The 18,935-nt window shown below is 35.8% G+C and overlaps 1 protein-coding gene across 3 annotated transcripts in view; it reads left to right on the plus strand.

Moving 5' to 3' along the window:
- The window catches only part of LOC127563929 (pinin-like), a 75,429-nt gene that overhangs the window by 46,549 nt on the left and 9,945 nt on the right, over nt 1–18,935 (plus strand). Inside the window, exons 1-9 of one of the 3 annotated variants that reach the window (XM_052000117.1) lie at nt 8,903–8,992; nt 11,190–11,279; nt 11,649–11,696; nt 13,021–13,062; nt 13,625–13,663; nt 14,065–14,100; nt 15,238–15,276; nt 16,582–16,629; nt 17,701–17,745. The exons of 1 other annotated variant lie outside the window; for it this stretch is intronic. In XM_052000117.1, coding sequence (XP_051856077.1) covers nt 8,929–8,992; nt 11,190–11,279; nt 11,649–11,696; nt 13,021–13,062; nt 13,625–13,663; nt 14,065–14,100; nt 15,238–15,276; nt 16,582–16,629; nt 17,701–17,745 — 451 coding nt within the window. In that variant the 5' untranslated portion in view covers nt 8,903–8,928. Of the gene's footprint in view, nt 1–8,902; nt 8,993–11,189; nt 11,280–11,648; nt 11,697–13,020; nt 13,063–13,624; nt 13,664–14,064; nt 14,101–15,237; nt 15,277–16,581; nt 16,630–17,700; nt 17,746–18,935 lie in introns of those variants that run through there. One more of the 3 variants, XM_052000116.1, reaches the window with a different exon arrangement.

The following is an 18,935-nucleotide window of genomic DNA, read 5'->3' on the forward strand; positions in this document are numbered from 1 at the left end:
AACAGAGACAGAGAGAGAAAAGGTACTTATTTCTCTTCCTTTTTGCAGAGGCAAGGGACTGAAGGCATGAATAACACAGATAATATCAATTTTTTTCTTTATGTTGGTTAGATTTTATATAATTTTCCTTTTTATTCTTTTTATTGGATGGTCTCCTGAGAGTCAGAGGGGAGATAAATTGTGAATGTAAGTGATAAAGAAAAAATGATGAAAATTTATTTTAAAAACAGAAATATTTTCTCCTCTTTGTCCCCTGCACTATCATTTAAAGATGGCAAAGGGCTCATCAATCTATTATTGCATCTGATAAAGTTAGTTTTGTTATTTTTTTCTTGTCATGGTCCAGTGATCTCATTTATTTCTAGTGAAAGGTCACTCACTGAAGATAGTTAGATAAAAGGCCTGAGCTTACTGATATTCATATAACTAGCACAATATAGGAAATAGTATGAATGAATTAGATGTATTTAAGTTTTGTATTCTACTTAGAAAGAATCAAAGAATTTTGAGTCCTTAAAAAATTGTTTTGTCCAAGTACATCATTAGGTGTCAACTATAATCATTTTATCAACTGAAATCACCTGAGTGGATGGATTTGGGAAATTATTTGAAAAAACTCAGATTCTTACTCTCTAAATTCATCTTCAGTATTTGTCTCCTTTTGAAAAAGTTTCATGAACTTGGAGTTCACACATAAAGATAGAGTTTTTGGATATATAGAAGATGAAAACTGTATATTAACATAACAAGTGAAGGAGGAGAAAAATGTGTTTTCAAAGATTTTCTATAGCATGAAAAATGATATAAGGAGATAAAAAGGAATTGTTCCATGTTAGATTATATCCATATTATCTATGTTAGGTTGTACACAAACCATTCTTGATAAATAAATAAACATCTGAACTATAAGAAAATATTTCATTAAAAATTATGACAATAAAAAAACTTATGAAGTTCCAATTGATTATCCACAAAAATGTGATAAACAAAGACAACACACTGTTATTTCTTTATATTTTAATATACATGTATATATCAAGTGACGTATGCATAGCTTTTGTGTCAGAGGATTCATCTTGACATCAAGAACCTGGCTTTCTTTGATGAGACTTCTCAGTTCTCCAAATGATTAACTGCATCTCAAACAAGAAATATAAGTACTTAGTATTCCCCAAGTATTGCTTTAAGCTTAGCAACTATACAGGCTTGCCAATCTTGAACATGACTATTAAACAAAATCTAATAGAAATCAGATTGAACTTGAACCTGAATCCATAAAAAAATGAGTAAATTTACTCCAGGGATCTCCATAATATCTATGAGTTATGGTGCTACTCTGCATACAGTTCCAGCTGGGGCAATCAAACCTAAGTTTCTATTTGGTAGTTCCTCTGTGAATGTCAGTTGTTTGCTTCTCTAACTGCCCTGTACTTTTTGTTCACTGCAATGACCCCATCACCTGGCATTATTTTCCATTCTTAGGCATTTTTTTCTATTTTGCATTCTTTGCTGATATGACTCTCTACCAAAGTGCTTTTTATCAGGTACCATCTCTTCCTTTCAAAGATATTCTCAGTTATGTTTGCTGCTTCTTGCTGTTCTAGTTACCCATCGGGTCAAGTTCTCTCTCCAGTTCAGATCTTCTCCAGCAGGTGACACTCATCCCCTTTCCTAGGGACTCCCTTAACTTTGTCCATTTGAAGCTAGTCTTAATATATTCAATACTCAAATACTTCAATATATACAACTTCAATAAATTTTTTTGGTCTACTATTTCACATGTACACCAAAATTTGATTTAGTTGTACACAATTATTCCCAAGGATCCTTCATATTCTAATGATATAGTTTTATGATTTTGTTATAGATAAATAAAAAAAGAAAGAAGGTTCTTAGAACAAGAATGGAGACATCTGATCTAAGACTTGGCCTATAATTGACAAACTTTGAAGAAAGGAAATTAAAAGACTTACCATGAAGCTGAGATGAAGGGCTGTAATAAACGTTAAAGGGTGATTGTATATTTTATATATATATTATATTACAAGGGTCAAATGTTATTATAATGGGTAATTGAGATTTAAGGAGCCACACAATGTTTATATTATAGGAAAATAGAGCTAAGAGCTGGTAAGGTTCTTAGAAGCCATCTATTCCATTCTTCTCTCATTTTATAGATGAGGAAATTAAGGGACAAGGTTATTATAATGACTTACCCAAAGTTGTAGTTATAGTTTGAAAGTTTGAAAGCAGTGAAAGTGAGATTTGAATCAAAATGAACCAGAGCTTATTTTGATATATCATGTTTATTCTCTTTGATTTCAAACCAGCCTAAAGGTGGAGGAAAAGGACTAGGAAGATTTCTTCACTATAAATAATACAAGTAGCGAAAACAAAAATTAAACATGATTTTAAAACTATTCAAAGTGTACCTCAGATGTTTCTCTGAAAAAATTGATTGCCTTTAAGATGAGTTTTGTTTAAATTATTTTAAATTTATATATTTTAAGAAGGAACTTGGTAAGCTGATGAATGTTTAGATGAGATCAAGCAGAGTGATGAAGGGCCTGGAGATCAGATCATATGGAGCCTCATTCAAGAAATTTGGAATGCTTAGCATGGAGAAAGGAAGACAGGGGAAATAGAATAGCTAATAATAATAATGACTGACATAAAACAATAATAACTAGCAGTTATATACCACTTTAAGATTTACAAAATGCTTTGTAAATCTGATTTCCTTTTATCCTCACAAGAATCCTGGGAGGTAGGTGCTATTATTATACCCATTTAACAGATGAAGAAACTGTATTTTGTTTAACTCTTTGTTTAACTGAAACAAAGAGAGGATTAAGTGACTTGCCAGGACATATAGCTATTAAGTGTCCCAGGCAGAAATTGAATTCAGGTTTTCCTAACTTCCATTTCCCCCTCTCTATCTACTGTGCTACTTAGCAGCAAGTCCTCCTCAGGGGATGGGGGGAAAGGCTTTGATGGCAGAAGCTATCAGCTTTTGTCCCTCCATTTCTACTGCCCCAGACCTCCATCAAGTGCCTACTCTACATCACACAAACCATAAATCAAATAGCATCAGAGGAAGCCAGTTCTCAGGGAAAACCAGACGGTGCAATAAGTACATAAGGGAACATTTTTAGATGAAAGTCAGTTTGTGAACCATGAAACAGACATTGCAGTGACCAGTGTTATATAAATCATTTATGTCGAAAAGGCCAGAACTAAGCAGAAAATCTAATCTTCAAACATAGGACTCAAGAGAAGCATAGAAAGGTAAATAGGAAAAAATATATATATTATTTAAAGGTTAAGCTGTTTATATCTCTAGATGTGAAAGTGATACCTGTAACTCTTGAGAACTGTATCCATTATTAGGACAGTTAGAAGGAGCATACATGGATGAAAGGTGTGAATATGAATGAATTCTGATGTGATGAGATCAAAAGAAAAAGACATTAAAAAGTAGAAAAAGGATTGTGCCAAGAGAAAAGAAAATGGGAAAAATTTAATCACATGAAGATGCACAAAAGAGCTATTACAATAGAGAGAAAGAAGGGAGGGGGATGAGCATTGTCTGAAGCTTAATCTCATCAATTTTGGTTCAAAGAGGGAATAACATATTCATTCAGTTGGGTATAAAAATTTATCTTACCCTACAAGGAAGTAGGGAGAGAAATGGGAAAGTAAAGTGAGAGGTTGGATAGAAGGGAGGGTAGAAATAGAAATGGGAAAGTAAAGTGAGAGGTTGGATAGAAGGGAGGGTAGAAATAGTAGGAGAAAGGGGTAAAAGAAAGGAGGAGGAGTGATAGAAGGGAGGACGGGTTGAGGGCAAAGTGGGATAGAAACAAATGAAGGAGGGAAGAAAGAGAACAAAAGTACATATGGGGGAGAAAATAGGATGGAGGGAAATAGACAGCTGTATTTATGATTATGAATGTAAATGGGATGAACTCTCCCATAAAATGGAAGCAAATGGAGTTATGCTTATATATGTTGTTTACAAGAACAGATATACACATACAGAATATGGGTAAAAGGATGGAGCAGAATTTATTATGCTTCAGCTGAAGCCAAAAGAAGAGGAGTAGTGATTTTAATCTCAGATAAAGCAAGAGTAGAAATAGATCTAATTAAAAGTGATGAGGAAAGAAACTACTATTTTAGACAATGAAATAGTATATATAGCACCAAGTGCTACAGCATTCAAATTCTTAGAGAAGAAATTAAGGAAATTATAGGAAGAAATAGATAACAAAACTATATTAGTGGGGGACCTCAATCTTCCTCTCTCAGAATTAGGTAAATCTAATCACAAAATAAACAAGAAAGAAATTATGGAGGTTAGTAGAATCTTAGAAAACCTAGATATGATAGACTTCTGAAGAAAACTGAATAGGGACAGAAAGGAATATATCTTTTTCTCAGCAGTACATGACACCTACACAAAAATTGACTATGTATTAGGGCATAAAAATCTTACAATTAAATACAGAAAGGAAGAATAGTAAATACTTCCTTTTCAGATCATGATGCAATGAAAATTACACTCAATAAAGAGCCAGGGAAAGATAGAATAAAAGCCAATTGGAAATCTGATTCTAAAGAATGAGTTGGTCAAACAACAAATCATAGAAATGATCAATAATTTCATCCAAGAGAATGATAATAATGAGACAACATCTATGGGATACAGCCAAAGCAGTTCTTAGAAGAAATTCTATATCTCTAAATAGTTATATGAATAAAGAGATCAATGAATTGGGCATGTAACTAAAAAAAAGCTAGGAAAAAGAACAAATTAAAATCCCCCAATTAAATACAAAATTTAAAAATCTGAAACTCAAAGGAAAGATTAATAAACTGAAATTAAGAAAATTATTGAAGTATTTAGTAAAACTAAGAATTGGTTTTATGAAAAACTCTACAAAATAGACAAACTTTTAGTTAATTTGATAGAAAAAGAAAAGAAAAAACAAATTATCAGCATCAAAAATGAAAGCATGAATTTACCGCCAATGAAGAAGAAATTATAGCAATAATTGCTTTATTTCAGTGAATAAATACATAAATGCCATCTATGAAAATGAAGCATCTGGAAAGGGAAGAGGAATAAAAGTATGTCTTCTCTAAGGTACTGAAATCATGGAAATACCACAGGACACACAAAGAGCCTGCAGATATATTCTGAGGTGAGAAAACATCTTAGGTTTCCAACCCTTTAGCAATCAATCTGCCTCAAGAGAGCATACTGCTCAAGAGATCTCAATCACCCAGAATCTAGCTAGTCATCTGGTAATCTCTTTATTTCATCTAAGACATCCCAGTCAGCACTATACCATTCCTTGGTGAAATTACTCCTCTTAGGAGTCTTGCTAAATTCCTTCTATGACACTAAATACTGATATGTAAACTAGGAAAAGCCAAAACAAGGAAAGAAAATTACAGACCAATCTCCCTAAATAATATTGCTGCAACAATTTTAAATAAAATATTAGCAGAGATTACAAACACTTATCAGGTAGATAATATATTATGACCAATGGGATTTATATCAGGAATGCAGGAATAGCAGGAGAAGCTAGAGACATTCCCAATAAGATGAGAGCTGAAACAAGGATACCTATTATCACCACTATTATTCAACATTGTACTAGGAATTTTGGCTTTAACAATAAGAAAAGAAAAATAAATTAAAGGAATTAGAATAGGCAATGAAGAGATAAAACTATCACTCTTTGCAGATGATATGCTAGTGTACCTTGACAGTCTTATAGAATCATCCAGGAACCTATTTGAAACAACAGTTTGAGCAAAGTTGCAGGATATAAATAAAAATCCACACAAATCATCAGTATTTCTATGCTACTAAAAAAAGCCCAGTAGCAAGAGATAGAAAAAGAAACTCCATTAAAAGTAATTGTAGACAAAATAAAATGTTTGGGTATCTGCCAAAACAAACTCAAGAATTGTATGAACACACTTTTCACACAAATATAGTTAGATCTAAACAATTGGAAGAATATCAAGTGCTCATGGATAGGCCAAGTTAATAGAATAAAAATGACAATTCTACCTACATAGTCTACTTGTTCAATACCATACCAATCAAACAGCCAAAACATTATTTTATAGACCTAGAAAATAGCAACAAAAAATTTGTCTGGAAGAACAAAAGGTCAAAAATATTAAGGGAGTGAATGAAGAAAAAATACAAAGGATGATGATCTAGCAGTACCAGACCTAAAACTTTATTATAAAATGGCAGTAATTAACTCTATTTGGAACCAGTCAAGAGTGGTGGATCAGTGGAATAGGTTAGATATACATGACATAGTAATCAACAACTGTAGTAATCTAGTGTTTGATAAACCCCCAAACTCCAGCTTCTAGGATTATTTCACAAGAATTGCTGGGAAAACAATATAACAAAAATTCATCACAGACCTACATCTCACACTCCATACTAAAATAAGGTCAAAATGGGTACATGATTTGAGCATAAAGAGTGATATCACAAGCAAATTTGGAGAGCAAGGGATAATTTATCTATCAGATCTTTGGAAAAGGGAGGGATTTATGGCCAAAGAAGGACTAGAGAACACTGTGAAATGCAAAATGGACAATTTGAGTACATTAAATTAAAAAGATTTTGCGACAAACAAAACTAACATACACAAGATTAAAAGGGAAGTACAAATATGAGAAAAATTTGATTTTAGCTGGTATTTTCAAAAAAAAAGCCTAAAATACATAAAGAACTATGTAAAATTTATAAGAATATACGTCATTTCCCAATTGCAAAATGTCAAAGGATATGAACAGATAATTTTCAGATGAAATTATAGCCATTTATAGTCGTATGAAAAAATGCTCTAAATCATTATTGTTTAGAGAGATTCAAATCAAAATAACTCTGAGGTACTACCTCATACCTCTCAGATTGGCTAAGATGATAGGAAAAGATAATGATAAATGATGGAGGGGATGTAGGAAAACTGGGACACTTATATATTGTGAACTGACCCAACCATTCTGGAGAAAAATTTATAACTATGCCCAAAGAGCTACAAAAATGTGCATATCTTTTGATCCAGTAGCACTACTATTGGGTCTGTATCCCAAGGAAATTATAAAAGAGAGAAAAATAAATATGTGCAAAAAATTTGTAGTATCTTTTTTTTTTTTTTTCTAATGGCAAAGAATTAGAAAATGAGTAGATACCCATCAATTGAGGAATGGCCAAATTATGATATATGAAAGAAGTGGAATATTATTGTTCTATAAAAATGATGAACAAGCTGATTTTAGAAAGGCCTGGAAAGATTTACATGAATTGATACTGAGGAAAACAAGTGGAATCAGGAATATATCTACAGAGTAATAACAAGATGGTGCAATGATCAACCATGAAAGACTTGGTTCTTCTCAGGAGTTCAGTGATCCAAGGCAATCCCAATAAACTTTGCATGGAAAAGCAAAAAAAAAAAAAAAAAAAAAAAAAAAGAAAAAGAAAAAGAAAAGAAAAGAAAAGAAAAAAGAAAAAATATTACTCTACTTGCATCCTTCTGAGTCTCCTCATGAGATGAGATGTGTCATATGTCTCCTGGATATACAGCTCAGATGTTTAGCCTCTGGCTCTGCTTAGGGTCTTTTCCAGTAATCTAGAATTCATTTCCAGCTGACACAAATTCCAATTGCAGCTCATCATTCTTTTCCCAGATTTCAAGGCTGTAATTTTGCCTATTTTGCCTAATGGGAGTCAGAATTACTGTATCTCAGATATCTCAAAATCATATTCCCCCTGATCCCCCCAATTTAAACATCAAGGGAAGTCCTAGAACAGTTTAATCTATTCCTCAACAGACATTACTTCAGTCACTAAAAACCTGGCTGAAATAAGACTTCAGTAGTTGGCTCATCCTATCACACTCTGCTCACATGAATAACTCGAAACCCTGTTGTCCACACTCCCACTGCCTATTCCCTTAGGCCCATTGCCCTCAATCCTTTCTTCTAAGTGACCAATTCAAGACAGACACAACACTGGCCACTGCAATGTCTGTTCCAAGGTTCACAAACTGACTTTTATCTAAAAATGTTCCCTTATGTACTTATTGCACCTTCTGGCTCCCTCTGATGCTATTTGATTTATGGTTTGTGTGATGTAGAGTAGGCACCTGATGGGGGTCTGGGGCAGTAGAAATGGAGGGACAAAAGCTGATAGCTTCTGCCATCAAAGCCTTTCCCCCATCCCCTGAGAAGGACTTGCTGCCCAGGATCACACAGCTAGGAAGTGTTAAGTGTCTGAGAACTTATGAAGAGACAATTTGAACTCAGGTCCTCCTGACTTCAGGGCTGGTTCTCTATCCACTGTGTCACCTGCTGCCCCAATCAAAGTTCTTGTAAGCTTCCCTGTCACCATAATAGTTCTTGATGCTTGGGTCCTTTTTTCATTGCTCTTTTCCCCACTCTACTTCTTGACTTTGGTTTTACTTCAATTCAGTGTTCTCCATTGTACTTGTGGGAGGGGTACATTTCTGGCCCAACTTGTGTAATTTTACTTCCTTTTACTGCTTTTACAAATCCATAGGGAGTTTGCAAGTTTTCAGTGCTTCCAGAGGGATATTATCCAAGGAGAAGTCTGTTAAAGGGGACATCCCTGTTAACTTTACCAGGACCAAGGAAGCCATGTGTTACCTACAAACATTTTCCTCCTCACCTTAAAGTGTAATTCTCCAGGGGCATTCTTTCTATCTCTACATTTTGGAATGTTGCCTTAGGGAGAAGTGATAGGAGGGGGTGGAGTTGGATATGAGGAAGTCTATGGGACTGGGAACTATAAATACACTTCCCAGACACATCAAAAGCACTTGTCTTCATTCTCTGAGTGTTCTACCTGTACCACCGAGCACCATGCTGAAGCAGGTGCTTCTTGTTGCCACCCTGTTGGCTCTGGTGAACTCCTATCTGATGCCAGGTAAGCTTGTGATTCTGAATGCAGTTGATGTCCTGATTTCAGAAACTATTCTGCCATTTCTCCCAACTCTTCTCTGCAGGTAAAATCCAGTTGTTGTGCGTGGTTTTCCCAATTTATGGGAATGGGAACTGTTTTTAGAGGTCAATGACATGGATTAAAAATCTTCATTTTACTATGTCACCACCTGTGTAACCTTTAGAAAAATCACTTAATTTTTGTGGGCCCTAGGTTTCTTATCTGTAAATGAGGGAAATCAAACTAATGTTCTCTAGTGTCCATAACAATCTGAATCTGATGGGGAAATAATTAGTGATGCAACATCCTGTGAAGGATGAGTGTGTGTGGGTGTGAATGTGGGGGAAGTGGTGAGCATTGGGGAGAGGAAGAGACATTCCTTTGTGCTTGCCTGCCTGCTGGCATTAATAAAGGCCAAAGACCATATTAATAATAATAGACTAACTTTAAAGAGGCAAATGGATGGGAATCTCTTCCAAATAAATCCAAAATCCTACACTTAGTGACGAACAGCTTTTCTCTTTGTCATTATATTCCCTTTATTTTCATTTTCTTCATTTTTTCAGTGGCTACAAAAATACCAAAACTAGAAATTCAATTGGAAGAGTTAGTTGTTCTTCACTGAGAAGAAACATTACTTAGTTTTCCCTTTTTATAATTCTCATGGCCTCCTCTGCTCTTGCGCTTTTTATTAGCCAACCTAATTTTGATTTCCAAGGTGAGATTTAGATGATGGGGGTGAGGGGTAGGAAGGAAATCTCTTTCATGGCAATAATAAGCCTTCTAGCCACCACAATCTAGAAAACAGAAGAGATATGTCAGATGCTCAACATCCATTAGGCTTTGAATTGAACAACCTAAACCTTTTTGATGTTGCATCTGAGGGACTCTGAGCTGTCATATTCTACTATGGAATGCCATGGTATTGTTAGTCTCGTGTACCAGATGACATTTATATAATTGTAGGAGATAAGACTTCAAATATGATGTTTCAAAGTTAGAATCCTTTGTGGGAGATAGAGAATAGTCTGAGGATATGACGCTGCTCTCTGGAAGAATTCATGAGAAATCATGTTGGATCTGCAGATGTGAAAAACAAAAAAACTTTAGATTTCTGTGGGACCTTTTCCTTTCCAGCTCAGGCATGGTAATCACTTTTATTTTCTTTCTGGCTTTCTCAGCATCCCCCCAAACTATAGCCAAGGAGGAGACAACAAAGACTGAGGAAAATAAGCATATAACTGAAAGTGAGCTGCTGATTTTCAAAGCCAAGAATTATTTCCTTCCCCCTCCCTTTTTTTTTTTTTAACCATAACATTTTCCTCTATCCTCAATCCACCAACTCCCTTCCTTACTTCATAAAGTCTTGAGTATGAAGCCTTTTCCCAAATCTGAGATTAGACTTTGGAAAAAAGTTTTCCCAGTCAAGGCTTAGAGCCAGTGGTTCTCAAATATTTGTTCTCAGTATCTTCATGTTGTTAAAAAAAAAAAAAAAAAAAAAAAAACCTATCGAGGATCTGTTCAAAGAGTTTTTGTTCACATGGGTTATATTTATAGCTCTTTACTGTATTAGAAATAAAAAATAATTTTGAATATGTAGACTTTCTGAAAGGGTTTCAGAGACCCCAACAAAATTCTTTGGACTACACTGTGAGGACCACTGATAGACTCTTATCTCCAAGTCCTTGTGATCTAACCTCAGTGTTTCAACTCTTTTTCCATTTTCTTCCTTTTGTCTAAATATCTCTTATTGAAGGCAGAATCCTTTCTTTTTGTTCCCAGGTCTTGTCCTGATTCCTTTTCAATTCTACAAATATCTTTTCTTTTTAAAATATCGCTTCTGATCTATTCCAACTTCATTCTTAGGAAAATACTTTCCGTTCTTAGATTTTTTATTTGCACCTCTCCAAGAAAAATCTTGAGTGGGATGAAACATTGGAGTGGCAGAAAAGCCCCTCTAGAGAATGTGATGCAGCTTCCCCCTTCTGTCTAAATTCTCTACTTGTGAACATTCCATGTCTTCAATAGAGGAACATATATTATCAGCGTATGAGGCCAAAAGATCCCTCAAGAAATGTTTAGTATCGCTCAGTTTATAAAGATGAAGGAAAGGCATTTTGGGGAATTGTTTCATTTGCTGCTCAGCATGAGATCCCTTCTGATTTCTTTTTATCTTTTCTAGTATCTCTCAAAAATATACATGATGCTCAGAATCCAGACTGTTTCAAGTATATCCCACATGCTTCTACTTATTCCTTTGCCATAGACAACGGTGAGTTGCTCTTTTTCTCAACCTTGGGTTCTTTTCACTTATCTTAGCATGAAATTTTTTTTTTTTAACTGATGGGTCTCACCTCAATCTACCTACTTTTCCACCTTCTTTCTGGGCTTGGTGCCTTGGTTTTCCCTTGTGCCTTAGTCATGAGTAGACCTCAGAAAACACCTCCATATAAATGAAATCCCTTATCTGCTACTCATTTTCCAGAATTCTCTGATCTCCTCATGTCCTCCTAGATGCCTTCTTCATCCTAGACTAATAGTACCTCTCATTCCTCTAGTATGGCACGCAATTTCACCAGGAGGTAAAAAGAGAAAATGGCAGTTGCTAAACAATGACATATGCTTTGAATTTTTTTTCCAGTTCTTTTTGATATCTTTGGAGCAGCCCATGTTCGCAAAGGATATGGTGGTAAGTTAATCTTTTCCTTTTCTCATTCAGATATTTTTTATTGAGACTGAGGGGCTTATTAATGGCTAGAAAATCTTGAATTTCTTGCATTCTAACTGATTTTTATGCTCTTCTCAATTTTCTTCTTCTCCTCTAGGCAATCCATAATGAGTTAGATAGTATTTCAATGTCTTGCTTGATCTCTTTTACCTTCTATAAGTGTTTTTTTTTTCATTTTTCAAATATCCTTTCAAGTCTTCTTTCTAAAGTCAGAACTAGAAAGAGAGAGAGAGAGAGAGAGAGAGAGAGAGAGAGAGAGAGAGAGGAGATACACACAGAGACACACACACAGAAAATTTGAGAAAGGAGGGAGAAGATGAGGAGGAGGATGAGGGGGGAGAGAGAAAGAGGAAGAAGAAGTAGAAAATTAGAAATTAGAATTAGAAAGAAAAGAAAAAAGAGAACCTGGGGAGTCCATTCTATTGCTTTTGTAAATGGAACCTGAGAATTGTAAATATGAACTAAGCCTGGTTTTTATTCCTATTTTTTCTGATTCTTTTTACTTCATTCAGTCTCAATTAATGAGAAAGGAAGGACTCACTAAGGTTTCTTCTGGTATCAGATGGATGCAGACCTTTTCAATAATCTGACAAATCTTACTCTTTCAGATCAATGGTTGATAAAAAAAAATTTCTGTCCTCCATTTTTGTTTTCTGCCTTCCCTTTGCCCAGATGCCCTCCACTGCTTTGCAGATTCCAGAGAATAGTATCTACAACTATGCCTTTTAAAGGAAGGCTCAGCCATTCATTTCCAGGTTTCTCCCACCTTCCAGACTATTCCCAAGGGCCAGTTTCTGAAATACTACTAAACTGGAGGATGGGGCAAATTTTGTGGGAAAAAAAACGAAGAGAATTATCAATTGTTGAAAGTTCTTGTTTCTTTAAATATCTTTAGTAGGAGCTCAGGTTAGACACCATGAATCCTTGCCCCTGAGGAGGTCAGATATGCCCCCTCATACAGGACCACAAATACTCCCACTTTTCTTCCTTACCTGGAGCTTGGAGCCTGGAGCCTGGAGCTTTTCCTTAAGTGCAAGGTCCTTAGGTGGATCCTTAAGTGTAAGAACTACCTACAGAAAATGTCTGCAGATTATATCAGTCCCTGTGCTGCTTTTGAGTTTCCAAAATTCCCCTGCCTCTTCCCATATCATTTTGGATATGTTTCCAGTCTTCGGAATCCTCTTCCTTGTTTCTCTCCTACAGCCTCACCAATGTCTCCATGAAGCTAGAAAAAATAATGACAGGAATGAGTTTGTATTAACTCTCTGACCTTCTTTTTCCTCAGTGCAAAATGTCCCAGAAGCAGCTCAGACCAGCAGAAATAATTGTAAGTTAAATCATCCCTTTTGTCATTCAAGAATTTTTCTGGAGCCTCATGTACTTTATATAATGGACAGGAAAAGCTGAAGATTCCAGTCTTCAGTCCTTGGAATCTACATCCCATTTTAAAATTGTACTTAGTTTTTTCTTCTTCTTCTAGAACTGGCCCACTGAGAGGGCTTCAGTCCGCTAAATATTTCTTGGTCTTGTCTTACTCTTCTTTGACTTCTACTGATGTCCTCTATTTTTCATCCCTCCATTCCCTTTTGTATCCAAAATTCAGGACCCTCCATTGTCCAATATTGTATAGTTGCATGCTCACAGGGAGTTTCCTCTCCTGCTTTATGTTTGAGATTTTACCTCAGGAAATTCCCTCAGGCCACTTGAGTCCTCTAGCTTATATTTAGTTAGGGGGATTATTTTGCCTTTCCAGATGCCATTCTGCACTTTTTCCCACCCCAGACCAGTAGCCCTTCTTGTTGCTCCCTGTCACTCTGCAACATTGCCAGCAGGCCGAAACATGTCAATGACGCAAATGACTTATATTCTCTTTGAATTGTTTTCCTCAGACATAAATATGTGTTTTCGAAACACACCTCATCAAATAGGTAAGTTAACTTAGTCCTTTTTTATTCTTGAACCAATTTTCTTCTGATTAATTAACATAAATAGATTAGAATGGTTAAAGATTCTTTGATTGTCTGAAGGAGACAGATCAGTCTTGTCAATAATTAGAATGTAATAGATGTCCTCACTGAAAATCTCCCCAGTTTTAGTTTTCTAGATCCAGAGTTCTCTAGATTCATTTTCCCCATGTTCCCTGCATCTTCTATCTCTTCCTCAGTGTCCAGGATTTCCCTGCCTCTCTCCACATTTGGATATATGTTCAATATCAGAGCAGTAATACTTCTTCAAGTAGACCCCACCCCAAACCTGCTAGGTGTGACCCCCAAGTCTAGAAAGATAAATGACAAGAATGAGCTTATATTGTCTTTGTATTTTTTTGCAGGAAATGTTAATAGTAGGGCTCCTGTAAATCAAGAAGGTGAGTTAATTTGACTTTTATGGATTGATTTTTTGCTCTTTGTCATTGTTTTTTTTATGATTGTCAGACAAGAAAGACCTAGTTAAGATTCATGTCTGGTCCTTAGGTTCCAAGGTTTGAGGTCCTTTCAGTCTTCTGCCTCTTTCTTTCTCTTTCCTTCATTAAGGGTCAACATCATTTTCAGAATTTCCAGGTCTTTTCTGCATATCCTTTGAGTTCTACAAAAAATCTTTCTTTTTCATGTATTCCTTCCAGTCTCTATTCTCCATTCCAGCCTCTCCACTGTTCCCAAAGAAATCCCTCAGTCTCCATAGCCAACTTGTACCCTCCATCAAGTCCATTAGAAAGAAGGTGCACATGGGCTGATGCTGAGAGATTAAGTTCTGTCATGGGAATTGGATGTCTGGACTGATCTGACTCATGTCTCTCTGTCTGAAAACTTTGTCACTGAATAGAGCACGAGGATTGAGAAGGTTCAGAAACAGTCAAGTTTTTCTGGATTTCCATGGAGTAATAAATTCTTGTTTCATCCATAGTTAGGATGCATGAGTCTTATATTATCCATAAAAATTCCAAAATGTAGCTTTCTAGATACATGGGAGCTTATACATAATAAATGATTATTCTGTATTGTGATGTCCTTAATGGTTTTTTGCTGATCGCTTCCACTTTTGTCCACATGCATACAGAAAACCAATTGCCAGATACTCCTTAGAAAGGAGGTTCAGGATATTTGACAAGCCCAACCTTGCTTTAGGGTGGGATGGACTTCTCTCTATTAGCAAGAAAACATCAATCTGGTTTTTTCTAAGGGTCATGGGTGCAACTGTACTAGAAATGTAGTACATAATGATGCTCCCTCTCACAGGGGTACACAAACTCTGACTTTTGATATCTTTGCATGATCACTGCTGTTTCCCCTGCAGCCCAGACTCAGAAGTGAGGCCTTAAAAATGCTGCTTGCCACCCGTGACCCTTATCAGCTATATGCTTTCCAGAATTTTCTTGTTGGTGATATTCTGGATGTTTTCTAACCTTAGACCAGGAGTTCTTGTTCCTCTGGGAGGTTTCTCAGTGTCACCATGAGGAGGTTTAATGATCTCAGTGGACTCATTTTCTCTCTGAATTGTTTTTCAGCATATTATGGCTTTTTAATGGACAACTTTCAGCTCACTGGTAAGTAAACTTGACTTTTTTGTCACTCCTAAAAGTCTTTTCAGACTAACCTAGTGATAATTGACCAGAAAAGGTTAAGACTCACCTCTAGTCTTTAGATTCAAAGATTTTTAGGTCTCTTTCACTTGGTTTACTTTTCCCTATTAATTCCACAGTAAGAACTCAAATCCTTTCCTAGTATTTCCAGGAGTTTCCTTTTTTACTTTTGATTTGTACAAATAGTCTTTTATTTTTCCTCTTTCCTGCCCATCTTTATTCTAAATCCCAGCGTTTCCTTTGTTACTACTAAAATGTCTCAAATATCATACTCGCCCCTCTCCTTCTCCTCAAAACCAGCAGTTAATGAATGCATCCAGGTCCCTGTTGAGGGACTAACACATGTTATGATGGCTAAGAACTGAACATCTGGAGTGAACTTATCTTTCATTTCACTATATTCCTGTAATGAAAGTGATTAATGCTCACTGAAGGATATAGAAATATCCTAAGGTTTTTGGGGGGTCAGGAAGAGGCAGCAAAGGCTAGCCTCATTCCTTCTTAAAACTCCTAATCCATTGTCCTATCTTGTCCAGAAAAAATTCACATCTTGGGTCAGCTATGGTACAGTGGATAGTATACCATCTCTGAAATCAGGAGGAAATGAGTTCAAATCTGACCTCAGACCCCAAACACTTCCTAATTGTGTGACCCTGGCAAGCCACTTAACCCCAATTGCTTCAGAAAAAAATCACATTTTAGCTTTTCTGACCCATGTCAAGTTTTAGGGGAAAAAATGACAATATACTATTGCAATGTCCTAGATTGGTTCTTCAACTCCACTTTTCCCTGATGCTCTCCATTCTTTGTCTGTATTCCAACAGAGTAGCACATGTTAGATATGTCTTTGAAAGAAGGTTCAGGACATTGATCTCCAGAGTATCCACTGAGAGTTCCTGGGGTAGAGTCCATTCCATGCATTAAGATTGGGGGGAGATCTATAAATAATGCAGGGAAATTTCAATCCTTGAAGTTTTTTTTTTTTTTTTTTTTAGTACAGTGAGGACAACCATATACTGAATGTCAGACAACTTTACTTGTCACTGAGCAGGACCCTCTCACAAGGCCCCACTTATTTTCTTGTTTTGCATTTGTAGAAAATCCCACTGGGATTTTCTGTTCTAAGCTTAACTCTGAGCATCAACCTAAAACACTTTCCCTATGTCACCCTCCTAAGTTTCCAGAATACAAACTTCCAGGGTCACTATGAATCCAAAGGGGTCAATAACAGAAAAAAGCTAAATTTGTTTTTTAATTTATTTTCTCAAGGGAAAGAAAGAGATTGTTTTCAAGAGCAAGTGAGAAATACTCTACGTGGTAAGTTAACTTGATTTACTTTACTTCAGACTGACTTAGCTAAAATGGATAAGAAAGACCAAAATGCAGCTCTTCTCCTTGGATTCTAAGGCTTTAGGTCCCTTTCAAGTATTTGCCTTTGCTCTATCCCTCCTTCAGTAAGAATTGAAGTTTTTCATAGTATTTTTAGATTTTTTTTCTTTATGCCATTAGATTTCTACCAATATCCTCAATTTTTCATGTATGTTTACTAATTACTTTTCTAAATTCTGACCTCTCTGCAATTGCCATTGAAATTTCTCAGCCAGGAAGTGTAGAGGCTCTTGCTAAGGGACTAGTGAAATGTACAATGTCTTAAGATTGGACATCTGAACTGATCCTGGATCTGATTGCTGTAGGTTCCTTTGGACTCCTAAATGATTAATGATATGGAAACTAATTTTATTCTGGAGTGAGAAAGAGGCACAGGTATTGAACTTGCTTGTTGATAAGGGTGTTCTACATACTATAGAAAAATTTCATTTCCACAATAATTCTTAAGTCATTTTATATTCCAATAACTGATTGTTAGTCCCTCTATATTTTTACCAGATGCCCTCCATTGCTGTTTGTATCCAAACTAATACCATGCAAATATATCTTTGAAAGACAATTTAGGGCATTGAACAGTATGCACTGAAGACTCCAAGGGGATATTTGAAACTCCTGAAATTCTGGGAGTTTTTAAGCATTGTGGTTCCACCTATACACACACACATCAGACAACAGAATTTGTTGCCAGTGGCCAGGACTGATATATTCTTTCTCAAAAGACTCTGTCCATCCTCCAGCATTATATCCTGGTAGGCTCATTGGCTCTCCTCCTGCTTTAATTCTAGCAATTGACTCCAGCTATTTGTTCCTCTTATGTTCTCTCCATCACCTCCTTATACTCCATTTCTAGGATTTTATTGCCTCTCTCCACATGCTATTCTGGATCCATTTCCATCTCAGACCATTAATATTTTCCCCAATAAAACCTTCTAGTGTCATCATGAATCTAAAAGTGTCAATACCTGAAATTTTCCCTTTCTATTGTTTTTTTTTTCTCAGATAACCAGTTCTATCCACATTCATCTGGCGAAAGCAATAGAAGAGGTAAGTTTAATTTTATTTTTCTTCCTATTTTGTGTTTCTTGAGACTGATGTTTTGTAATGGACATTTCTAATGCCTGAATTCTAACAATGGTTTTTAGGTTTCTTTTAGGTATCTGCCTTTTCTCTGCCTGTCTTTCAGTAAGAGCTGAAGCTTTTTTTCATAGTATGTTCAGACTTTTTCTTTATTCCATTTAATTTTCACAAATATCCTTTATTTTTCATGTATTCTTAGCAATTTCTGTTCCAAATTCTGACCTCTCTGCTGTTGCCATTGAAACAGCATCCATTTACATCAACAGTAGCAGTAGAGAGAAAGTGTACAGGTCCCTGATGGACAACTAGTACAATGTACAATATCTTGAAAATTGGACATCTAGATTGAGTCTGGCTCTAAATTTTCTAGGTTCCTTTGATTCTTCAAAATGATTCATGACATGGAACCTAAGATTTTACAGGGAGTCAGAAACAGGCAAAGGAGGTGATTCTTATCATTGAATAGAATGTTCTAACTTCTCCAGAAAAATTCTAAAGTGACCTTTCCATTTCCAGAGTATCTCCTGAATTATGATGATCATTTTATATTCCAATAGCTTTGATGGTCAGTCTTCCTACACTTTTTCCAGATGCGCTCTACTCATGAATAATAGTACCTTCCAAAGATTATCTTTGAAAGATAGTTCAGCACCTTGAACAAAGTCCACTGATGGCTCCAAAGGGATGTTTGTCCTGCATGATGCATTAAGGTTGGGAGGACACCTGAGAAAAATCGAGGAACATTTCAACCCCTGAATGTTCTGGGGTTTTTTTAAGTGTGGTGGGTACAACTATATACCACACATAAGAGAAGAGAATTTGTTGCCAGGGTACAGGAATGGGATATTCCTGCTCAATACATGTTATGCTCATTGGGGTTTTCTGCTCCAGCCTTAATTATGGAAATTGACCATGGATATTTATTTTTTCTACATCCCCTGAGTCTCCTCTCTTTAACTGCATTTCTAGAATTTTTACTTGATTCTCTCCACATGTTATTCTGAATTCCTTTCCATCTGGGACCATTAGTATTTTCCCCAATATAAACTGCCAATGTCATCATGAATCTAAAAGGATCAATAAGAGAAATGGACTTCTTTTGCCTTTCCATTTTTTTCTCAGATAACTTGTTATATCCATTACTAAAGAATAAAATC

This window comes from Antechinus flavipes, chromosome 5, assembly GCF_016432865.1.
Source record: "Antechinus flavipes isolate AdamAnt ecotype Samford, QLD, Australia chromosome 5, AdamAnt_v2, whole genome shotgun sequence".
Lineage (NCBI taxonomy): Eukaryota > Metazoa > Chordata > Mammalia > Dasyuromorphia > Dasyuridae > Antechinus > Antechinus flavipes.